Source organism: Poecilia reticulata, chromosome 9 (assembly GCF_904066995.2).
Source record: "Poecilia reticulata chromosome 9, P_reticulata-male-v2, whole genome shotgun sequence".
In the NCBI taxonomy this organism is placed as follows: domain Eukaryota; kingdom Metazoa; phylum Chordata; class Actinopteri; order Cyprinodontiformes; family Poeciliidae; genus Poecilia; species Poecilia reticulata.
This window is the reverse complement of record NC_088838.1, coordinates 4,972,709-4,997,529: the sequence shown is the minus strand read 5'-3', so window position 1 is coordinate 4,997,529 and position 24,821 is coordinate 4,972,709. Positions and strand designations below refer to the sequence as shown.

The 24,821-nt window shown below is 40.8% G+C and overlaps 3 protein-coding genes across 3 annotated transcripts in view; 2 read left to right on the top strand and 1 right to left on the bottom strand.

Moving 5' to 3' along the window:
• slc4a5a (solute carrier family 4 member 5a) overlaps positions 1-15,057 on the top strand; it is a 36,225-nt gene extending 21,168 nt beyond the window's left edge. Inside the window, exons 9-26 of the mRNA XM_008417290.3 lie at positions 83-240; positions 333-420; positions 1,874-2,028; positions 2,279-2,407; positions 2,827-3,001; positions 3,710-3,843; positions 4,074-4,345; positions 5,703-5,737; positions 6,107-6,298; positions 6,397-6,510; positions 7,510-7,671; positions 7,760-7,938; positions 8,444-8,516; positions 8,933-9,001; positions 9,371-9,544; positions 10,561-10,734; positions 10,827-10,885; positions 14,006-15,057. Coding sequence (XP_008415512.1) covers positions 83-240; positions 333-420; positions 1,874-2,028; positions 2,279-2,407; positions 2,827-3,001; positions 3,710-3,843; positions 4,074-4,345; positions 5,703-5,737; positions 6,107-6,298; positions 6,397-6,510; positions 7,510-7,671; positions 7,760-7,938; positions 8,444-8,516; positions 8,933-9,001; positions 9,371-9,544; positions 10,561-10,734; positions 10,827-10,885; positions 14,006-14,171 — 2,508 coding nt within the window. The 3' untranslated portion in view covers positions 14,172-15,057. The remainder of the gene's footprint in view (positions 1-82; positions 241-332; positions 421-1,873; positions 2,029-2,278; positions 2,408-2,826; positions 3,002-3,709; positions 3,844-4,073; positions 4,346-5,702; positions 5,738-6,106; positions 6,299-6,396; positions 6,511-7,509; positions 7,672-7,759; positions 7,939-8,443; positions 8,517-8,932; positions 9,002-9,370; positions 9,545-10,560; positions 10,735-10,826; positions 10,886-14,005) is intronic.
• Positions 14,880-18,521, bottom strand: ogfod2 (2-oxoglutarate and iron-dependent oxygenase domain containing 2). Its single transcript, XM_008417289.3, has 7 exons — positions 18,267-18,521; positions 18,099-18,155; positions 17,504-17,614; positions 17,330-17,429; positions 16,995-17,119; positions 16,199-16,456; positions 14,880-16,086 (listed from the first exon to the last, which is right to left on the bottom strand). Exons 1-7 carry the CDS (start codon positions 18,399-18,401, stop codon positions 15,820-15,822), a joined length of 1,053 nt encoding a protein of 350 aa, XP_008415511.1. The 5' UTR covers positions 18,402-18,521; the 3' UTR covers positions 14,880-15,819.
• On the top strand, positions 18,028-24,720 carry LOC145552999 (gypsy retrotransposon integrase-like protein 1). Its single transcript, XM_081611287.1, has 9 exons — positions 18,028-18,102; positions 19,500-19,644; positions 19,794-19,987; positions 20,078-20,189; positions 20,263-20,401; positions 20,977-21,031; positions 21,122-21,379; positions 21,969-22,079; positions 23,596-24,720. Exons 1-9 carry the CDS (start codon positions 18,055-18,057, stop codon positions 23,866-23,868), a joined length of 1,335 nt encoding a protein of 444 aa, XP_081467413.1. The 5' UTR covers positions 18,028-18,054; the 3' UTR covers positions 23,869-24,720.
• Positions 24,721-24,821: the final 101 nt, after the last annotated feature.

Here is a 24,821-nt window from a genome sequence, read left to right as displayed (position 1 = left end):
AGAGACACAGGTCAAATCATTGCTGACACCTGACAGTTATATCTCAACACACTCCCACTTTTTCCTTCCTTTTTTGCTGCAGCTAAAAAACAAATTCATGAAGAAAATCCCTAGAGACGCCGAGGCATCCAACGTGTTAGTGGGTGAGGTGGACTTCCTGAACAAACCCTTCGTCGCCTTCGTCCGTCTGGCTCAGGCCACGACGCTCGGAGGGCTGACAGAAGTGCCAGTTCCCACCAGGTGAGACGGCGCCATTGCGTCCTCCTCTCCAGCCTCTGCAGCGGACGTCTGAACTGCCAGCACATCCCTTACATGTGTTTTCCTGTCTGCAGATTCCTGTTTATTCTGTTGGGTCCCCAAGGAAAGGCCAAGTCTTATAATGAGATCGGCAGGGCTATAGCGACCCTAATGGTGGATGATGTAAGTATCTGTCACTGTCTGAAAAAAATGCCTCTGTGGCATCCCGTCTTTGTTAGGTGGAACAGTGCTGACAGTGACATTGTCTGAGAAGATCTGTTATTATTTTCAGAAAAGACAGTGAGCTGCTGTAGAAAGCCGAATGTGCAGCATGTTCCTATTCCTGATTGGTTGACATCAATTAGATGGTTTGACCAGAAGCCTCACTATGAGGCTTGCAAAAGTGGTAATATTGTTGTCTTTAAATATTGAGATTTTGCTTTGGTATTATTCATCATTAATCTTAAACCCATTTCATATTTCTAAACTGTATGCAACTTTTATGAAAAAGATATATTTTTTTACATATTTGTCAAAAGTATCACCATATTGTGTTAGTATAATATGAGACATATAATCTGTGAAAAGACGGATGTCCTCCACACCTCCTCTCTGAGCTGTTACTGCTGTCTGAAGAAAAAAACAACCAATCAGAGCCAGGAGGTGGGGCTTAATGATGCCAGTCACTCATGTACTCGCTACTAAATGTGACAGTGACGGAGAAACAACTTACTGTTACAGGAAAATCCTTTATCCGCTGTAATCAATGGCTATGCTAACTAGACTGAGCATTCACAATAGGCTCTGCTAACTAAATAACAGACAGCAAGGGGGATGAGCTGCGCCACACGGAAGTTGATTGACAGCTCTACGACCCGCCTCCTGGCTCTGATTGGTTGTTTTTGGTTGGGAGCGGTGCGTTTCTTCAGATGGCAGTAAAGGTTCACAGAGGTTGAGGAGATCCACGTAGCTACGACTGGTTGTTTCTAGTTAGCACTGGGAGAAGACAGAGGAGCTGGAGTTTTTTTTTTTCTTTTTTCTTCACAGATTGGCTGCCTTATACATTCATGACATGGTGACAGATTTAACAAATATGTAAAGAAAAAAAAAATAAAAATTGCATACTGAAGCTGTAACATTAGATTGCACAATGAAAACAAACTGGGTTTTTCAGGTTTGGGAACATAAATAGCATGTTGTGAAAAAAATGTATTTTATGCAAGGAAACTCATTTCATGAGGAGGAAAGTGGGGTGTTGGTAATTAGACACCACAAAAACACTGAAACTAGAGAATAATAGTATGATTACTGGATAACATGACAGGGATTTTGTCCCTGGCTTCTGCTCTTAACTCACACATCAGATTGCTCTGCTATTCTGCAACTTTCAGACAGATCTCTGTCGTTTAATCAGTTTTGCAGACTAAAACGTATCAGATTGTATTTTTTTAATAAGTTGCATCTACATCTGTAAGATTTGAGGTTTAATATTTTATTGTCACAATTTTAACATAAACTGGGTTCAAGCAGCCTTTAAGTGTCATAAAACTTTTACTGTGACTTTTTTGGTTTGGTTTGTCTTACAAACAAAGTGAAGCCGTAAACCCTTCTCCTTTCCTCTCTCCTCCCCATCAAGCTTTTCAGTGATGTTGCCTACAAAGCCAGAGATCGGGAGGACCTGATAGCCGGCATAGATGAGTTTCTGGATGAAGTGATTGTGCTTCCACCTGGAGAATGGGATCCCAAAATCCGCATTGAGCCTCCAAAGAAAGTTCCCACAGCTGACAAAAGGTTTGTGTTTTTCTAAGCTCAAAGAGCCATGCTGAAATGCGTCTACAACCACTCACAATGTCAACCAAAGCTGCTTTGTCGTTCAAGATACAGACTTAGTGGCAAAATAGATTGTGCCGTGCACAAAAGCAGGAGATAAGAGCTTAATGATTGGTGTAATCACACCCTCCTGTCTGCAGCAATCAAAGTTTGCCATCACCATAAAGATCCTTTCAACTCTCAGATGTAATTTGTGTGTTTTTTTCTGCAGAAAGTCTGTGTTTTCCTTGAACGAGCTGGGCCAGATGAACGGCACGGCTGGAAAAGGGGGCGGTCTCTCTGAGGATGAGGAGATGCCGGCGCCGCATGAACTGGGAGAGGAGCTGGCCTTCACTGGTCGGTAGGTGGTTGGACACAAACAGTCACTATCTGGCATGTGGCAAGAAAATCAGAATTGTAATTGTTGTCACACAAATGATTTTGGTATAAATTCAACCCCGATACAGGGGTTGGTTTTAGCTGTCGCTGTCAAGCTGCAGTGTGGCACTGCAGCAAACGGTGGCCATTTTGGTGATCGTCCTGTAACCTGCGGGCTGAATCACATGAATCTTAAACAGGGTTTATTGTGTTGTTTTGCTCATGTTTATGTAGATATCAGTACAATTTTACTGATATTGATGAAGACATCGATATCATGTTATATTATCTATGTGAATTTCTGAGAATTTCAAGTGAATTCACAGAAAATTAAAGGCAGAAATATTTTATTTTGTACTTTAGTGTGTAGCATCCTAACCATCGAGTGTGTCGCTGTTTTAGTTTCTGTGGTGGCCTGTACCTGGACATAAAGCGGAAACTTCCGTTCCTGCCCAGCGATTTTTACGAGGGATTCCACATCCAATCCATCTCCGCTGTGCTCTTCATCTACCTGGGCTGCATCACTAATGCCATCACCTTTGGCGGTCTCCTAGGAGACGCCACGGACAACTACCAGGTACCAAACAATCACACTCAATGGAAACAACTTTTGTATTTATTTACTCATAATTCATTTATGAGCTGAAAACTTCTTATGCATAGAAATGATATTTCTCATAACTTATTATCTGCATATTTTACTTTTCATACATTATGGAACATTTGCATGTAAATGTGTCCAATTCAATTCAAAATGACTAATCTCTATGTGGCTGGCAAAGAGAAATCCAATCTGTAACCTCAAAACAACTCTGTAGGGCTTATTCAGCTTCCTGTGAATTTTAGTCTTAGAGTTATTTTGGTCCCTCAGCAGGTTGCTGTCATAAAAGGACATTAAAAACATATTACTATCAACATCACAACATTCTTACATGCTTGTAGGATCCTACTACTGCCCATGCCTATTATACAGTACATTATACCTGTAGATATTGTAAGTAGTGACAATAAAAAAGTGCTGATCAGAAATCATTACTTATTCTGTTACAAATTTCACTGCGAAAAAAATGCTAAGTTTAGCTTGAATGCTAACAGATATGCTCATTTTTCATATTTAATTCAATAAATTTTTCTGGCTGGCCTTTAAATTAGCCAGTTTTGGCTCCCAGAGCAAAGATTTTGCTTAAGCTGCCAACTGTTGCATTTTCATTTTCAGCATTTGCTTTGACCCTTTTCATTTACCTGGTTTTATCCCCTTTTAATCTCTCTCCATTTCCTCCACCAGGGTGTGATGGAGAGTTTCCTGGGCACTGCCTTGGCTGGATCTGTCTTCTGCCTCTTCGGCGGTCAGCCCCTCATCATCCTCAGTTCCACAGGACCCATTCTCATCTTTGAAAAGCTCCTGTTTGAATTCAGCAAGTGAGTTGTTTTTTTATAGACTATTTGGATCCATCAGAAAAACTAAATGCTGTGACAGCAGTACTTTTGGTGGCTTTGGATGCCCCCTGTTAAACCCCACTTTTCCATGGCTTTAATCTACTTTGAAACAGACAAATAACTGTACTTTTGATGATATAAAGAAGTGCACCAATTTGTGCCTTTCTGTTCATTTGGACTTATTTTCCTCCTTGTTCATCTCCCATCCAAAGGAATAATGGCATAGACTACATGGAGCTGCGGCTGTGGATCGGCATCCACTCGTGCCTGCAGTGTTTCATCCTGGTGGCATCAGACGCCAGTTACATCATCAAGTACATGACCCGCTTCACCGAGGAGGGCTTCTCCAGCCTCATCTCCTTCATCTTCATCTCAGATGCCATCAAGAAGATGGTGGGCTCTTTCAAGTACTACCCCATCAACACCGACTTCCAGCCGGACTACGTCACCACTTACAAGTGCGAGTGCTTGGCCCCAGACCCGAGTGAGTTCACCCCTTGGCCCAGGGAAATCAGCGGGGAGGGTTGTTTAGGACGTTTTTCGGGATGGCAGGGGTTTGTGAAATGAAAAATGGCACTGTGAATTATTTTCAAACTTCCAACAGTTTAATGTCACATTAGATGCATCTGGAAAGTAGTCACAGTCGTTCACTTTTTCCATGTTTTATAGTTTTACGGCATTACTCAAAATTTTTTCAAACTAGAAAACTAAGAAATCATATTAGTATTCACAGCATTTGCTTATTACATTGTTGACCTAACCTTGGTAGTAATTCCAGCCTCAAGTCATTTTCAATCTGATGCCCACAGCTCATCTCACGTATCTTTAGGCAGTTTGGTCCATTCTTCCCTGCAGTTCTCTGCAGTAGATTGGGGTTCAGAACCCATTGATAACTGCTTGCTGTTCTAGTTTGATACCGTGTTGGTACCTGGGATCGCGCCGCAGACAAAGCAGCTGTTGTGACAAACAGTGCCTGGTCAGTTTGGTCTGCCATTAAGGTGTAATGTTAAGTGGGCTGTATCATGTAAAATCAACTTTTTTTTGCTGTACACTGTGATGTAATTCCTTCACCAAAAACATACTTGGGAGTGTTGCTTTGATTCTTTCATGCAAGTTGGAGAAATCCTTTACTGTCCTGTGTCAACCATTCAGCTGTGCAAATCGCAGAGCTTTATTCTCTGAAGTTTTCTGGAAAAAAATGTTTACTTTTTTCTTGCAAATTTGTGACTTTTGGACCAAAAAATGTCCTTGTTATTTTTCTAGAAAATGTCTTAGATTAATCTCAAACTTTTTTGTCAGAAACTACAAAAGCCCTAACACACCACTGTACAAAAGCGTAAAGATGTTCTATATCTAAACGGCAGCAGCAGCACCTGTTTTTTTAAGGTTTCTACAACCTTCCCTCTGGGTGAATCACTAAGTTAAAGTTCTGTGCTGTTTCCCAAAACTAGACAAATGGACGAGATCAATATTTTTTTTTTTTTTAAATGCTACCTTGTCCATTAATTTGTGTTTTGAAAATCGCCGAGATTAGCAGTAGTTTAAGTGGACATTGATTTCTGTAACTGATTTGTCTCTTGTTTGCTTTCACCACGCACCAACAATTTGGCTGCCGCCTTTTACAAGTGAGTACCGTTTTGTTCGTCCGCATGTGTCTGCGAGTGCTCACAGCAATGTCCAGCAGTTGAATTCTCATCATGTTTTGCATTTCTTTTTGCTTCCCTTTTGTTTTCCTCCTCACCCACTCTTATTTTCTGTCTCATTACCCTGTGTATTTGTGTGTGTGTGTGTGTCTCTCCACCATTCACTAACAGTGGCTGCAATCATCTTCAATGGTTTAGTTCCAATGCCAGATAACAGCTCTAGTGTCTCTGGGGTAAGTGCTTGTTTTCACTTTTTTTTCTTTTTTTTTTGGACTAAATTTTGGTTGTTTGTGTCGTAAGCTTGATGTGTCCAGAATCCGCAACATTTTTTTAAGCCACAAAACAAGTCAAAAATAGTTGGAAAAGAGCTAAAGTGCTTGTTCACAGCTAACCCCAGTATCATGTCTTTGTGACAGAGAAGTTGCTTTGCTTTCCTCTTTTTCACCTTTGTTTGTTTCTTACCGTTGGTCCTGCCACCATCTAACTCTTCTCCGCGGTTTCTAACTTCAAAACCCGTTCTGACAATGTTTACTCTGTCTTTGCCGAAACGCTTCACTTTTCGCCCTCTCCTGTCTGCCCAACACTGCCGCCCGCCATCCCAGTTGAATGTGACAGCTCTGGACTGGAGTCAGCTGAGCAAGAAGGAGTGTCTGAAGTACGGAGGCTCTTTGGTCGGAAAGTCGTGCAAATACGTTCCTGATCTGGCCCTCATGTCCTTCATCCTCTTCTTTGGCACCTACTCCATGACGGTCTCTCTGAAGAAGTTCAAGTTTAGCCGCTACTTCCCCACCAAGGTAGCTCAGTTGTTCGGAAAACAGTTTGCAAGCGATTGTTTTCAGTTGCTTTCCGTTCTATTGATAACGATGGATTTATTTTTTTACTGTCCTACCAGCTGAGGAAACTCATCAGTGACTTCTCCATCTTCATGTCCATCATGACGTTTGTTGGGCTCGACATGTTGGTGGGACTCAAAACTCCTAAGCTAATAGTCCCAACTGAATTTAAGGTAAAACACATTCCTTTTAGTTAAAGGTGCAGTGTGTAAGTTTTACAAAAAATGTGTTTTGAGCATATATTATTAAAACTGTCACCATGTCGATAGATGAGATAGATAATCTGTGAAAAGATTGATCTCTCCGCTACTACTGCTGTTTGAAGAAATACACCGCTCCCAACCAAAAACAACCAATAAGAACCAAGAGGAGGGTCTTAGTGCTATCAATCACCCTCATGTTCAAGCTGCTAAATGTGCTAATGGTGGAGAAACACTCACAGTTCCAGGAAAAAAGTTAATCATTGATGGCCATGCTAACTAGACATATACAATGTTGACTGGCACCGCTAAGGCCCTGTGTGTCAATGACAGTCAGCTGTATTTCACGTTTAAACCACAGTACTAATACTTGTTCCACTGGCAGAATTTTACTGGAAAAATGCATTTGTCCCATGGTGTCAGTGAAACAATCGGCCAGTGGAACTAAAACTTTTATTCACTGTTGAGGAATTGAGGAATCCAATGTTGTGACCTGGGTCGCATTCAAAATAAGTCTGACCTGTGCTGTTCAGACTGTCATGAAAAGATCATATACAGGTCACATTATGGGTCACTTCAGGCTGCAGTGTGAATGCAGCCTTATTGACTTAAAACAAGCTCCTGTGCCATACTTTGTGTGATGGGATCGCTGTGAAATCAGCAACTCAACAATGCAGGTCATCAATATAATCCTCATCCAGGTGGAGTGAACGCTGCAAGTCCATGCAGTCTGCTGGGTTTGCTTTGGTAGAAACTTTTAAACCAACTTGAATAATAGACAGAACATGACTGCATTGGAACATATGTATGATTGGACTGGACCGACCTTTTGACTTGAGATGTTTTGAATTGGCACTACATGGATAAATTGAATTGAACAAATCTGTTGTTACTTGTTTAACCAGTTGCCTCTTCCATGACTATGAATGCAGACATTTTTGTTCTAATCAAGCTTCCTGTCCTGTGTGGCAGCCAACACGGCCGGGCCGTGGCTGGCTGGTGATGCCTTTTGGAAAGAACCCCTGGTGGATCTACCTGGCCAGCTTCGTTCCAGCACTCCTCGTGACAATCCTCATCTTCATGGACCAGCAGATCAGCGCCGTCATCGTCAACCGCAAGGAGAACAAGCTTAAGGTATGCTCTCAGTCGTTCTCTTCCGCTATACCAACGGGTCCTGTCTTAAATCCAAATTTCACTGCAATCCGTTTGGTTTCCATGACAGAAAGGTTGTGGCTACCACCTGGACCTGTTCTGGGTGGGGGTTCTTATGGCTGCTTGCTCATTCTTGGGGCTGCCCTGGTACGTGGCTGCCACGGTCATCTCCATCGCCCACATCGATTCCCTGAAGATGGAGAGTGAATCCAGCGCTCCAGGAGAGCAGCCGCAGTTCCTGGGAGTCAGGTTGGTCAAACAATTACAAGCAGATAAAGTCACTAGCTGCGTTTCCGTAACAGATGTGAGCAAATCTTTGTTTAACTTCAGCCAATGTCAAATAGCATAATTTCACAATTATTGTGTTTCCATTACATAAGAAATTAAAGTCACACGTGAATAAGCTTGTTCAGGTGATGTCATAAAAATTATGGCGGCAACAGAAGTAAATACTTACATGACAGATAAACTATAAACTTCCTACCACTTCCTGTTGTTTTCTTCGTCGTTTTCACCAGTAGTAACATGCGGATCAACAGCGTGATGCCAAAAGTGTTTCACCTCATCCCAGCACAAAAACTTTTTATCAAAAAGATTTTTTTTAATTGATGTGCTTGTTTTCATAATTTCAATTTGCGCAATGGAAACAGAACTAATGTAAAGTTCAGGCTGTCACTTTAAATAACAGAATAATACACTTTATGCAGTTTGAGAAGAACCTTTATGAAGCAAATGTCTTCTGTCAAACCTACAGAGAGCAGAGAGTCACGGGCATCTTGGTGTTTGTTCTCACGGGAGTGTCCATCTTTCTCGCCCCAATTCTGAAGGTAGGAAATACTCTAAACTTCATCAGTAACACATTTTTTATTGAGTACTTTGCAAAAGTATTCAGACATGGAATCTAAAAATTGCTTTTGACAAATGCTCTCCATCCAAAGTTATTATTTTTGCAATGTAGCAAAGGAAAAACTTTTTTAAAACAATAACTCAAGCTTTAAATGTGGAAATTTAGAGTTTCTTCAGCTTCTCCACCCGCCCACACATGGTTAAGTTCATGAAGTAATGAGATCTACAAACTCAAACTTAAAGCCATGTTGCTAGTGAAGTTCTATGTAAACATGTCATGCAAGTTTTCTGACTGAATGTTTGTTTTCCCGTGAGTTTCTTTATGCTTATGAGGCTAGCATATTGCATAAGTGAGATCTGTAGCAGATTAACATAATTTCACGTGTTGTTGCTTTAGTTCATCCCCATGCCTGTGCTGTACGGCGTCTTCCTCTACATGGGTGTAGCTTCCCTCAGTGGGATCCAGGTAGGCCATCTGTTTGCTCTCATTTACCTTCATAAATAGCTTTTTTTTCTTTCTTTTTGTCTGGCCATCTTGCTCATTGTTGAGCTGACAGCAAATGGGAAGTCACTTATTAAAAGTTGACAGACAAACAAAGCTGTGAGCGGACTGATACAATCAACTCCAACGGAGAGATTCTGAGGACAAATCCGCTGAGGATTTATGACGAGCTCAACATGTTCAAACTTTGCAGGATGGAGAAACAAGTTTCTATTCTGTTTTTCTCAGCTTCAGTAAACCAGACAGAAAATGAATAGATTTTTAAAAATTATTATTCTAATGGATTTCCATATAATTCTGTTTTGACACTGTGATGCTGTTGCTTTTTCTCAGTTCTGGGACCGGATCAAGTTGTACCTGATGCCGTCCAAACACCAGCCGGACTTCACCTATCTCCGTCACGTTCCTCTGAGGAGGGTTCATCTCTTCACACTTATCCAGATCATATGCCTGGCTGTGCTTTGGGTCCTCAAATCCACATTCCTAGCCATCATCTTTCCTGTCATGGTATGTTCATATCATTTCCTATTGCACTGCACTGCAAAAACTCAACATTTTATCAAGTATTTCTGGTCTAGTTTCTAGTGCAGTGCAGTGTATCTTAGTACTCTTGAAATAAGATAAACTAACTTACAGGTAACTTTTCACAAATATGTGGGAGCTTGTTTTAAGACAATAATTCCTTCATATTGATGAAAAAGTATCAGTTCTATTGGCAGATTATTTCACGAGTAGAACATTATTTTTTTTTCATAAATGAAATAAAATGCCAGTGGAACTAGTACTAGTACTGCAGTTTAAACGCAATGTCACAGGAAATATCAGAAAAGGACTGGAGAATGCCAGCAAGTGGAATAATATAAATAATTTAATATAAATAAATGGGAAATAAGAACTGAGCCTTGTGGAACCCCACAAGTTTCACTTATTTGAAATGTATTTAAAATGAATATTTAGAAATTATTGACTTAAAACAAACTCCTATTTCATGATGAAAAGTTACTTACAAGCTAGCTTTCTGTTATTTCAGGGGTACTAAAATGTTTACACTAGAAACTAGACCAAAAACACTTAGTAAGATTTAGTGTTTTTGCAGTATTTCTTTCCACTGTCCCCACATGCTTGCTCAGGTTGAGTTACTGCTTTAACACTATCTATCCCACGGAATCAACTAGAAAGATATTTGATCAACTTCATCCTTTTAAGGCAACAAAATGCAAAAAAAAAAGAAAGTCAATGAAATACAATGATTTTTTTCAAAGTAATGTATCAAAATAGGATGTTTCTCTTCACAGCAAGCAGCCTTGATTTTGTGGAGACGAAACAAGTTAAATGAAAAGTCCATAAGCCAACTTTTATTTGACACTAGTTCATATTAATGGATAAGAAATGAAAGATGTTTATGATGAGGCTGAAAAAGACTAAATAAAGGAGCTGAGTGTTTACTGGGATTACACAGTAGATACTTAAAGCATAACTGAGCTGTATTTAAACAGACATGTTCTCTGCGTGTCAAACACCAGATCCTGGGTTTGATGGTGGTCCGGAAGGTGCTGGACATGATGTTCTCCCAGCATGACTTGGCCTGGCTGGACGACCTGTTGCCTGAGAAAGAAAAGAAGAAGAAGGAAGACGACAAGAAGAAGAGGAAGGACAAGGAAAAGAAGAAGCCGAAAGCAGACGACAGCGAGGAGGAGGTGAGAAACTCAGACCTCTGCTGCCCCCTGCAGGAATTCCAGGGGTATGATATTAATGACTGACCGCTTTCTGTACTGCGTGGTGCTCACAGGAGAAGTACCACGGCTACTCCAACCACTCGCCCAGCTCCGAGTCGGACCTGGACCGCAGGTACTGTGTTCTAAAGCTGCACATCCCCTACAGAGACCTGGTGTACCCCGACGTAGCGCAGTCTCAGTGGGGAGCGCACTGCCAGCGCGCCGCAACACGTAGTGTATTTTAACACACACCCCGCATGTCGTCCCAAACAGAAAAGCTGCACAATGTAAAGGGTCAGTTCACAAAAATGACAATTAAACAATGTTCTCCCTTAGACATTGACTTCATTTCTCTGTAGTTCACAACAGAAAGTTTTTACACTTTATTTGAGCTCATTCCGTCCTGTTCCTGCTTCCACAGCATTTCAGAATAAATATTCTGGCTTGCTGTGGAAAAGTCTCTGTATTCAAATAGTCTGAATTTAAATTTCCTGTTTATCTTGTTGCATTTGTTTTCCCTACTGGCTCCGTTCAGACCTTACAACTTCACACAGTTGATAAAAACATATAAGATAGACATAAACTGTGGGGAAGAAAAAACAATACATTTTGTTTGAAGCAGTATTGTGAAAATGTATTAACCCCATTCACAGACTTACAGATTTGCTTTTTGTAACATTTAAATGTTTCAGATTATTAAATGTGTTAATATCAAGCAGAAATAACCTGAATAATTACAAAATCCGGTTGTAAAATTATGATTAAAGCTATTTAACCAACTGGGTTAATGTAAAAAAAAGAAAAAAGAAAGAAGGAAACAACACTGGTCAAAACAAATAAATGATTCCGAAGAATTTTTGGCAAATCACAAAATAAAAAAAAAAAAAACAGTACTTATTTGGAACTTGTGGTTAAACCAACATGTTATTTTAGTAAAATAACGTCATATTTCACAGTTTGTCACATTCTAGGCAGAAACTTTTGGGTATTTTCTTTGAGATTTTATGTGATAGATCAACAGAAAGTAGTCCATAGGCCATAGTTTTTCACGAACAAAATTTAGAGAAAATGCCACGCAAAAGCAACAATTTTCAATAAATGAAAATACTCTTTTTGATAAGCCTCGCTTGTCAGATTGAAAGCACCTTTTGGAAAACAACCTTCTAAGCAGGAATGAACCATACCTTTCATTAAGCCCACATTTTCTGTAACAATGTTTTTTAATGCTCTAATGTAATATCCTAATCATGAAAGTCATGTTCTCTTTAGCTGTAAGCATAAAATCATAACAATTAACAGAAATAAATGCTTGAAAACATCAGTTTAAGTAAGCTATTTATTGAAATTTTCAATAATTTAAATAATATATTTCACTGACTTTACTTTTCACCTTAATACATAAAAAACTCAGGATTAACATTGAGTCCTGCCCTTCCTGGTCATGAAATGGAAATTGTCCTGTTATATTGTTGTATTAACATGCTGTTAGTTCAGACTCATAAAGCTGCACTGCATAACTTTTATAATTTTTTTTTACATATTTGTTAAAACTGTCATTAGTCATGACAATGTAAGACAGATAATCTTTAACAAAATCAAGCTTTTCTGCCTTCTCCCAGTGCTAACTAGAAACAACCAATCAGAGCCAGGAGGCGGGTCTTAGCGCTGTCGATCACCCTTCTTCCTGATAGCAGAGTCTGTCATGAAAGGTAATGCTAATTAGCATGTCCACCGATGATGGCGGATAAACGGTTTTCCTGTAATGGTAAATTGTTTCTCTGTTAGCACATTTAGCAGAGCCACACGAGGATGATTGACAGCGCTAAGACCCTCCTCCTGACTCTTGATAAGTTGTTTTTGACTAGAGCGGTGAATTTCTTCAGTAGTAGCTCAGGACGAAGGTCGAGAAGATTGATTTTTTTTTTTTCACAGATCATACTGTCATGACATATTGACTCCTTTAACAAACAAGTAAAAAACATAAATATTTTTATAAAAGTTACATACTGCAGCTTCAGATAATGTATTGCTGCTGTTTGACCCTCTCCTCTGTTCACCTCTCAGTGTCATTGAACACATTTAAAGACGCAGTTGTTTACTTTACGTGTTCCTTCCTGAGAGCAGAGTCGCCTCCTGGTTAAATCTCTCTGTATCTTTAAATGTGACTTCAGTTTCCTCTCCATGCACTTTAAGGCAATGCAGATGATTGGAATGTGATGATCATGTACATGTGCTGCACTGCTCTCTGTACACACACAGCTCAGTTGACAGCATTTTTCTCTGATGTCTGTTCCCACTTTGGATGCTTTTTATGAGGAGGGAGCGGGTGATCGAGTGAAATGTCATGTTCCTGAAACCACAGATCCCTTTTCTCTGTGTAGTTGAGCATAACCTGGGATTTCATGATGTATGGTCTGTTGTTGTTTTTTAGTTTGGTGCTTATCTTGTACATACAGGCCATTGTCTGTAGTTACCTATATTCATATATGCATCAGGCTCTGTTTTGGTTGTTTCTTTTTCCTCACTGTGCTGGGTTTTTTTTGTAGTGCATCAGTCACAGCTGCATGTCAAATTCAGCCTCACCTCAGCTTGATAATCTGTGAACCGACTGTCCTCAACTGGAGCCACAGATTCTCCTGACTTAAATATGATCTGTAACTATCTGGTTTTGTCCTTTGTGGCAAGCTTGATATTTAAAAAAAAATAAAAAAAAAGATTCCATAATGTCTGCATTGCTTTGAAAGAAGCATGGTTACCTATCAACAAAAGCAGGGATTATTGGCTGATCTGAATTTCTTTACATTCCCTCTTTGGAGTTAGACTGATGGAAACAAACTGGGTTTTTCAGGTTTGGGAACATTAATAGCATGTTTTGAAAAAATGTTATCTTATGTAAGAAAACTCATTTCATGAGGAGGAAAGTGGGGTGTTGGTAATTAGACATCACTTATTAATTCAAAAACATTGAAACTTGAGAATACCAGACAAACCAGAATACCTTATCAGACAAACCACATCAGACTCCGTTTTTAGTTTTGGAAGAACTCCCTACTGACCCCCACAAGAGAAATTATTTGCAAAGCTACACCACAAACTGTCCGTACCCTCTCCTGGTCTGTGGTATGAGGCATCAGGGTTCTTTTTGGTTGGAGCGGTGATACCTCATGCCTGGGCTTCCTGTGTGATCCTCAATAAGCCCCTTGGTGTTCTTGGCTGTGGGTGTGTCTGGTAACTAGAGCTTGCCCTTCCTCAGCATCACCCTCCACTTGAAGATTTCCTGCCCGTCTTCACCGGCCATGCCTATGGGCCGAGGGATGGCCTGCCCTGTGCCTCAGGTCAAGATTGAGATGGAGTCGGACTACGACTCTGACATGGACCGCCACCGGGGACGGGATATCAGCAGCGAGACGACGCTATGATAACTTGTTGGAAAGGTGTTCACTTTTAACCCTCCCCCGGTCTTAGCACAATGCTCTGGAGGAGCGCGTCAGCTGTCACGGTCTGACAGCAGGAAGTGTGGGGGTTGACTCGTCGGACCAAAACCACACAACAACAACAAACCTCGTAAATGCGTACGCGAGTTCATTTCAACCCTGCTGGACCGCATACAGAGTAAAATGCTCATGGGGTCCAATTGACCCCGTCTCTTAAGATCGCGGGAGGGTTTTAAATGAGTGTCATCATGACATGTGGTCCTGTGGATAGTACATTAAGAACTGAATTTATTTATTTATTTAGTTACATTTATAATGTAAAGAACGCCAAAGAGAGAAAATATGTATCTCTTTACAATATCCTGTAACTTTATGTAATTAATATAATCATTTTACAAGCAGCTCTGTATAATTGAGTTCTAACTGTAATTAACCAAAAAATACTAAATGATGCCATCTGTATGTACAAAGATGAACTATGAGGCAGGAAATGTGTAATCAGCTTTTGTTAGTAACTGTACATTTTCCTGTATATAGCTCTGCCTTGCACTGTTAGCATGTAGTGTATATATCTGTGCTAGGTGTGTCTGCTGAGTCTATCTAATCCCACAGAGCCTTTTCCCTGTTTCCCTTTACTGCAAAACTCCAAATTGGCACACTTAGCAAGAACAAAAAGAAACAACCAAAAGGCGCTGATGTTATGTGTTTATAGGCTCACTTCCTGTAAAAGCTGCCACTGACAGGCTGACATTTGTGTTTTTCCATTTTAAAATGTGTGAGAATATGGCCGACAATGAACGGGACACAGAATGTGCGTTGGAGACAGGCATCAAACCCATGAGTTGTTGAATTAAACTTCCATTATTCTGAACTTTGACTTTGATTTTCCTTATTTATAGAAAGAAAATAATAATCTGCATGCCTATGAAAATGACTCACCTATTTGAAACTAAAGTAGTGTACAGATATTCTTAAACTACTTCTTTTTGACTGGTTTGGATTTTTATGAAGCATCAACTGGAACTTCAGCAGCTGCGTAGGCTGTACTGCAGGCGAACATTAATTACCTTATTGGACCATGTTTACCAAACCACAGAGGTTCTTATAAAACTTATCCTGAAATAATCACAGAAGATCTTTGATAAGGAAATCTAACCGTTTCAGACATTTCAGTCTGGAAAAATTCTATTACAAACACAAAAAGAAAATGTGACACTGAAAAGGTGGAATCATCTGATCTGCATGCACTTGGGATGTTGTTTTGTTTTTGACTGGATGTGTTTAATATTGATTCTGTGTATAGAGAAAGGCCCTGCTAGCAGCCAAGGAAGCCTGGGATGGCTTCATAATGTGAGAGTTGTTTGTTTGAGTTCTGACAGAGTTGGACATTTTAATAGATATTTGACAGCCAAAAACATTACAAAATATCATCCATTAGAAATAGTTCAAATGATTCTTTAAAAAGATTTCATGAAGTACCCTGCTTCTCACTGACCGACTACTGCAGATGGGCAGAAAGCCTAGAGAGGCTGACCAGGGGTGGCCAGGTCTAGGGTATAGAAAATGTGAGTGTTTGTGTGTGTGTCCCTAAAGCCCCTGTGGGTGACAGAAGACGGGCAGCAGCTGGATACTGTCACGTTAATTCACAGAAGCTGTTCTGTTGAGACTCAGACTGTTTTGTAAATCCATCAGCAAAGCCATCTGCTTCTATCAGAGAGGGCTTCCTGTTGCACATGGGGCACAGCTTGTTGCGTTCCTGCGAGGCCCTCATCCAGATGATGAGGTTCCAACGCTGGCCGCAGAAGATGGGCAGGGCCCCATGCATGTGTTGGCCCCTGTGCAGGAGGCCCTCGCTAACCCTGTGCTCAACCTCCGTGCACTCCGTCTCACTTATGGACACCTGCAGGAAGCGACAGGACCGCAACGTTTAAATCAGGTTTAGAAAATATGTCTCAATGTCATTACATGCTAATAATGGAGTTCATTTCATCATGTGGAGCTGAGAGCATCACCTGTCTCATGTCACCAAAGAAAAGGTTTCCATCTTTGAACTCTTTGCCCAGGGAAACATTAAGAGTGACCTCTGCATTGTCGTAGTGATAGCTCAGATCCAGGTCTTCGTTCAAGGCGTATTTGACAACAAAAGCTTTGTGGCTGTCCAGACAGCGGCCTCCACAGTCCGGGTACAGCAGGGAGGCGAGAGGCTGCAGGTAGTGCTCCCTCAGAGGAGTGATGAAGTCCTCATCAAAGCCCAACTCATTGAGAAGAATCTACGGAGACGAGAAAAGTACCCGAATAAAGCAACTTCCAAAAGCTGCGGCCATCTCAAAACATCCCATCGCTACACGCTCGGGTTCTTAGGAAGGTCTTGGGAAATTATGTCTTTATTTATTGATGCCTTTTATTTTTAAAACTGACCAAGATCCATGAACATGTCTGTCTTAATGAACTAATATAATGTCTTTTTCTTCCTGTACTCAAATGATTAGGTCAGGTTTGGTCTTTCATAATCAAAAAGAAAAAACAGAAATGAGGTTGTGCTTCTTCAGACAGAGAAGCTTAGCCAAGCTAAGCCATATGAAGAAATATATATGAAAAAAATACCAAGAAGTCCATACACAGAGACAAAATTGTATTAATTCATAATTATGGCAAGATCGGTCCTCCGTAGCCCAGTTTACTTAATCTAATACAACACTTTCATTGATTAATATAACCCAAGTAGCAGCCTACAAATGTAGGTTATTACATATATATTCTTTATTGAGTTTTAACAAAGGTTGGCCAACAGAAACAAGTGTTCATTACCCCATAGTGGTTCATGGTGTTGGGTCTTCCTTTAGGGGCTGATGACTGCTCAAAGTGCTCCAGCTCCTCCACCAGCTGCTCACAGAAGCTTTTCTCAAACACTGGGAGACGGTAGACTCTCTGAGCTTGAAAGAAAAACAATGTTTTCAGGGCAACCTGCAGGCCTTATAGTCAGATTTCTCAATGCAGCTCAACAAACTATTTGGTCATATAGTCTGGCCTTACAGACTATATGACTATTAAACAAATACAAACTACAGGAAACCTAAGGTGGGAGTATTTATCTTATTTCTCGCATTCCTCCACTGATGCTTCTTGTACGAAAGCTCCATCACCTCCTACGTCCTCCAGCAGTTCGGTAAGACCTTCTTCACATGCGTCGCTGCTGCTGCAGTAAGCAACCAGCTGCTTGAGCTTCGGCGCCAGGTAAGACTCCTGAGGAGAGGAGGAGTGGAGATGTGGAGTCTCAGCAAAGCACAACAATAAGCAGCCAGTGAGCATTTGGGTACCTGCAGATGGTAGACATGAGGATGGAGAGGCTCGTATGTGTTTTTAATGGCAGCAGTTCTTTCAGCCGATGTCTCACATATGCGCCTTCTTCTGTCCACCTCCTGGGAAACCTGGAATTGGAAGCTGGAATAAACTGGGTTGAACTGAATAAGAGTTGACCTGAACTACTGGATTTGCTTTTTTTTCCCTGTAAGGAATCAATTTGATTAAAACTCACATTTTATAGTGTAAATATGAACTGAATTTGAGCGCAATCTGCCAGGACTGCTCTTATTGCTAGATAACACTTACATTACCTAATTAACTTCATTGCCTCAACGTTTTCTCAAAGTGTGTAATCCAATGGAAAATTAGTTATTTCTTTCTGAATTCAAATATGCCTTTCCCGGGTAGAAGCATTTTTACAGATACTTTGCAAACATGCTGTTCTATGGTACGGAGCCTGTCTGGTGACACGGGAAAAATAAAAAAATTGTGGCCAGCAGTTGTTTTTTTTATCTCGTATGTCACCAGACGGCCTCCGTAGTATTCTATGTGTTAAATTCAATTTATGAACAGAATACGTCACACGCTCACGCTTTCACGCCTCTTTACCTTGGTAAGCACATCTACAAACTGCTGCTCCGTCACGCAGCCGAACCTCGTTAGCAGCTGTACGTGGAGACAAAATGTTACTAATTACACTTATATCAAAGTAAACAGCGAGCATGTCCTTTTAAATATCTTATTTGTATATGTGGCTAACAATTGTTACTGACTCACTGGCTGGTACTCCAGTCTGAACTGATGTTCGGACACAAAGCGAACATGCAGCTTGTAGTCGTCCAGGAAGATGTTATCAGTTGTGAAGCAGCTGCAGGCATAAAACCGAGACTTTTTATCTCCTTCGTTTGTCATGTTCAAAGAGGTTTTATTCAAAAACAACTGAAAAACTGAATCCCAACGCAGCTGACATATGACAGCGTAGGTTATTTCTTCCTGCCTACCACATCCGGTGCGACTTCCAAATTAAAGGCATAAGGAGGAAAATGGAAATATTGTTCAAGACACAGAGACTTTCTTTGAGCAAAGCTGGTATACCCAAGATAATTTTTAACTGGTGTTAAAAATTATCTTTTAAGTACTGTGTACTTTTAGACACTCATACTGTGTACTTTTAGACACAGTATGACTTAAACATGAGGTAGACGTTCGTGTGTTGTAGATAGGGTAATACGAAGTGAAAGCCAGACTTTAAAAGTTTTTAATATGTTAGATTTTTTTTTATTATTAATTTTTTAGAGGGGTACAAAGTTGTTCAAATGAAATTTGGTGAACTATGAATAATTACAGCCTCCTAGATGTAGGATTTGCCTTGAGAGACATGAAATAATTTACTACATTTTCCTCCAGAGGGGGTACTATCAAGAAAACGAAGCGGAAAAAGCAGATTTTGAGTAGACGAAGAAGAACTAAAACAGTGGGTGTGCATCATTTCTAAACCGGCAAGGGTGTTAATGGTACTCCATGTCAAACAGCGTACAAGTCCAATGCCCCGTTCAGAATCACCGGTGAGAGCGGCACACGCTAACTTAAACTATGTGACTGAAATACGCATAAACATCTCATTTTGATACATGCACTCTAGACTTAAGAATAAAGTCGGTGAATCTGCAAAGTGCTTCACTTTGGTCTGTCGTATAACCTGGAAGGAGTCTTTGCTATAAATGTAATAATGGGTCGTTTAAATTGTCTGCACACTTAGGAAAACTCCAACTCCGCTTCGTCGTCCCCTTTTACCGTACTCATCCTCCGGCGAACTGTTAGGGAGCGCACCCAGACATCCATGGACTCTGTTTTGCTATCTTGCCGCTGTTGTGATTGTGGTGTCTGTCCCAGCGGAGAGGAGCTTTCTGCTGCTGAGTATGCCGGCCGGGGCTGCCTGGCTGTCGGCTCATTTCATCTCTTTGGGGTGCGCAGTCGCTGAGTGACATGTTGAGCGTGGATTCATTACAGGTGGCCGAGGAGGAGGTGGTGGAGTCCAGCTCCAACAAACTCTCTGACATCTACACTTTTGTGGCCAAAGGCAGCCTTCCGCAGACGATGAATCCTTTACAGAAGAAAAATTTCAAAAGATACGCCCAGAAGTTCATCTTTGATGGTAAGGCCACTCGTAAAACTCATCCACATCCTTTCTCAGAGATTCTCAGATAAACAAGTACAAAGTTGTAGTGAATGAATCAGGAGAACTGGAATTGCCTACAGTTTTAAACGCCACTGCTTTTTTTTTAATTCCTGTCTGTATCCAAGATGGAAAATTGTACTATGTGGGACCCAAAAAGGATGAGAAAAGGGAAGTGGTGATCGAGGCTGAAAGGAAGAGGCAGATTTTCCTCGACTGCCACTTCAATGACATCGGCCATCACCTGGGCCAGAAGAAGACCGTCCACAGGATCCAGAGCAAGTACTACTGGCTGGGCATCATCAAGGACGTAGTGGACTGGGTAAGCCTGCCTTACTTCCTCTTCCTGCTGCTGCTGCTGCATTAACATCTCACATCCTGCATCGCTAACACACATCTGCCACTCTTCTAGATCAAGCTGTGTGAGACCTGCCAACAAACGGAGAGAAACAAGAACCTGGCCAGGACCGTTCGGCCCATTAAAGTGGATGCGCCCTGGGATATAGTTGGGATAGATTTCATAGGTCTGTTTTGAGTATTCAAAGAAATTACATTTACAGGATTTTATGCTGAAGCTCCCTCTTCTATCCTCAACAGGGCCCTTCACTGAAAGCCAGCATGGCAACAAAAGTGTCATACTACTCATAGATTATTTTAGTAAATGGCCAGAGGCTTTCCCCACGCAGACAGCAGACCCGCCGTCAGTGGCCAGGTGTATCTCTAAGTGTGTGTACAGGTAAGAGGAATCTGGTTCATCTGCGGTGCGACTTCAGTAGGGCTGGATGATAAATTAATAACAATATATATTGCGATAAACACACGATCAATCCTTTTGCCAGCTTTGCTAGCTAGGTGGATGGCATCAACTAACTCACCCGCTCTTTGGTTACCTAGCAACAACCTTGAGTGAATTGCACCGCAGCAGTTTCATGTTTCGCTGCCGTGCCTGATAGACAATTGTTTAAAAATAACATTTAAAAAAAACAACGGTGTGGAGTGAAAACTGTGGATAAAACAGGAAAGGCCATGCTGCATTTCAGATATTTAAAACAAATAATTAACCAATAATTATTGATATCAATTGATATGAAACACTTGTATCGTGATGCATTTTTCAGCGTCATCAGGTCGTCCAGAGCTGGAGATCTCTGCAGGTCCTCCATAGTAACCATGGTCGTCTTGTCTCATTCCTATAAAAATACACTACAGTTTGAGGTTATAATCTGACAAAATGGATGATTCTTTTAGCAGACTCCTGTAACTTAAGAGAAACTTGAACTTTTCTTAACCTAAAGTCTTCTTTTTCGTCAGGTTTGGAGCCCCTAAAACAATAGTGTGTGCGCAGAGTTCAGAGTTCTGCGAAGAGGTGAGTCTGTCAGCACCAAACGCCTGCAGCCTCCAGACTCAAGGTCAGATCTGTCAAGTCTGAGGAAATTATTTCATTTTTTTTTCTTAGGTATCAAAGTTGCTGTGTGAGAAGTGGAGCTTGGTGCAGAGGGTGTCTCCTCTAGATCAACCTCAGCTCAACCCGCTGCATGACTGCACGGCGCCGGTGCTGAAGGAGGCCGTGGTGCAGATGGTGATGGAGAAGCAGGGCGACTGGGACGACTTTCTGGACCCGGTCCTGTTCTTCTTCCGGACCTCGGCCAACCCGACCATCAAGTTCACCCCGTATTCGCTCATGTATAGCCGCAAAGCCAGTTTTCCCAACGAGGTGAGCCTGCAGAAGATTGTAATGGAAATTTTTATAATGTGCTCCTCACCCCTTTTGTGCTTTACATTGTGTCTGATGACGAGATCATGTGTCTGCATGATCTTAGCATGAGATTGGTCAAGCTGCTCTCCTATAGACTTCTACAGTGCTATCAGGAGACATCATTGATCCTGGAGACTATCTAGTGTTACTTCCTCAACCTAGGACTTATCTGCCCTCTTTAGCATCAAAGAACAACCCACTTTCCTTAACAATAGACAAATGGTCAGACCATCTGTGTGTGGCTTCGCAGAATCCCTGATGCATAACAATCAGGGATTCACGCCTGTTGTCCAGTCAAGTCTCTCTTCTCTGACCAGAACCTATAAAAGGAAGCCAGATCCACTTTTGGTCAGAGGAGACTTGATAGACCCCTTTGACTCTGTATTTCTGTTCTCACCTTGCAAGGTTTTAATACATTTCTTATTCCTTCTCATCCAGACTCTTGTTAAAGTAATTTCTTCCATGACAAGATGAACCATGTTTTCAGTTTGTTTTTGTTTTTTTGTCATTTTTATTTCTTGTCTGAATTTTTTTTCCTTTCATATAGACCACACAGAACCTGCTGAGTTATGACGACCCAGAGCAGGACGCGTGCAAAGAGAAAGCTTCTACATATATGGACATAATCTATGAGCAACAGAATGTTGTGAAGCAGCTGGTAAGATTCTGTATTTTCTTTTTGTCTAAAAGTACTCCTTTAAAATTTTTTATTTTTTTGCCTAGCGAGGCCCAATTTCTGTAAAAAAATAAATAAATAAATAAATAACTAAAACTAAGTATTTTGGCCTCATGGGGGCAGCAGAGGAACCTCAAAATGGGTAAACCAATTTTTTTTTCACTACAACTTAGCTGCTTTATCAGCTTGTTCTACAGTTTCAGTTCAATTCAAAAATATTTTATTGATACGAAAAGGAAATTAAATTAGTTTCCAGTCTGTTGGTTTAGTGAAGTCCTGTTCCTGTTATCACCAAGTAAACACGTCCCTGCTGATCTGTAGTAATTGAAACCCCAGGGATCGGGATATCTTGGAGGTAACTCTGGCCTCGTCACCAGGTACTGCCTTACAGATTAATAACAAGATTCTGAAATCTCTTTCATATAAAGTGGTAGAAGGACTGGTGTAATGTGTTCCATTGTTTTTAGTGTTTGGTCAGGGCTCTGAATGATTTAGTTTAGTTTTTACTGGCTCTTGTAAAAACAGCCTTCGTCTTACTCTATAACCAACTGGAAGTAAAACCTTGCACCAGTTTTCGGTCTCCTGTTTGGACTGGGAGCCCTTACATCTTGCAGTGCTGGCTGATTTAGAATAGACTTCATGTGTATATCTGAAGTAAGGTCTAAATCCATGATTATAAAGGTATCTGTAGGTTTAAGCATTATTGAGTGTAATTGAAAGCGAATGTCCACCTTCTGTCGTTGGGACCAAGTTGGAGAAAATTCTTCCCCCCCTTGATATTATTGAAACCATCATGTAGATTGAGTGCTGTGGCCATGTGGTGCCACAGGAATGTAAAGATGTCTGTCATCACCGTTATTATGGCAACAACCATCATCAAACCCTGTTCTGAACTCTATATGCATATGCATACTAGAAATAACCCCTGAATCTGCGGCTTTACCGTCAGGTGTTTCAGGGACAAATACACAAAAAATCTTCCAAAATTAAAGACAACAGATTTCAAGACATCAAAATTCTTGAAATCTGTTTGATTTCAAGAAGAACCCCACATGTAATTGTTACTCACTCATTAAACATGGTGAAATAAAGATGTCTGCTGTGGTTAGATAATAGAGAACTTCAAATTTAATTCAATACAATTCAGTTGTTTTGGCAGAATGCCACTTTTGAAATAAAGCCACTTTAATAAATGTACACCTTACAATTCAAATTACTAGTTTACATTGAACTACATTTTTATTTATCAAATTAGTTTATACAAATATAATCCACTTAAAAGGAAAGATGCATAAAAACTAGCGTTTATGATCCATCCATCCATCCATCCATCCATTTTCTTTACACCTTTGTCCCTCAGTGTGGTCGGGAGGGTTGCTGGTGCCCATCTCCAGCTAACGTTCCGGGCGAGAGGCGGGGTAGCGTTTATGATGACGGAACGAAATGAAACCTTATTTTTCTGTTTTTGTGTGTATGTGTGTGTGCTGTCTATTTACAGGTAATAGCCAACATGAACGCAGCCTACAAGCAGGAGAAGAAGAAGAACGCCAAACGCAGGATGCAGAACACGCCCCCCACCACATTAAAATTGAGCCCCTACATTAAAACGGAGCCCCTGTTCGGCGTGGTGGACTCGCCCCCGGCCAAAAAGGTCAAAGAGAGCTTGTTTTTGTCGTTTCCCGTGGAGACAGTGCTGACCACCGAGCAGAACAACTCTGAGGACGTAAAGACTGAGCTCGCTTACCGCTTGGCTGAGCCTGACATCCACTGAGGAGGACGACTCGGCAGAAAGATGACGCATCAGCAGCATTTAAACCTAGTGCTGCCTGGAACCTTAGGCAGAAGGTCAAAGGTCGATGTCAGCAAGTAATGGAAAAGCGACTAAGATGAACGCTGAGATACACCTGCAGTGCCTTGCAAAAAAAAAATTCACTTCTTCACATCTTAAGATTACAGTTTTTAACATATTAGACCAACACAGAGTAGTGCAGAATTGTTGAGCGGAAGAAAACTTGCACTTGACTTTATTTTTTTCTTCACATATGAATAACAGTTGCAAATCCAGGTGTTTCAAACAGCTTTCCACATCCAGAGGGAAAAATATTTGCCAATTTCAAGTTATTGTCCCAGGTTTTCAACTGGATTTATTTTCAACAGTTTTCAACTGTTAAAATGATCGGGCCATTTTAACACATATGGTTTAAACACTTTCAAGGTCACTGACCTGTTAGAAGGTGAACCTTTGTGGCCTCTTAACACGTTTTCTACCAGGATTGTCCTGTTTTTGGCTCTATCCGTCTTTTTCTGATCATCTCTGACCAGCTTTCCTGTCCCATGCCCACAGCATGATGCTACCTCCACCATGTTACACTGATAATGTGTGTGGGCTGATGTCCACTGTTAAATCCCCACACAGTGCATTTTCCTTACTATTTTCCATTATCATTTGTGGACACAAATGTTGGAACAGTTATTTTACAACAGTAAGGTTGTGGGTTTTAATCCCAGCCTGTTAGCGTATCACCTGTGTTGTGTTATAACTTATTTTGTTTTTATGATGCTGTTTCTACCATGATGTTCTCTAACAAACCTTTAATGCCATTAAATAACACACAGACACATACTTTTTAGAGTATTATTTGTAAAATGTGCAATACTTTGTGTTGTCGCATAAAATGTAACAAAACAGAAATAATTCATACCTGGAGAGAAAAACATGAATAT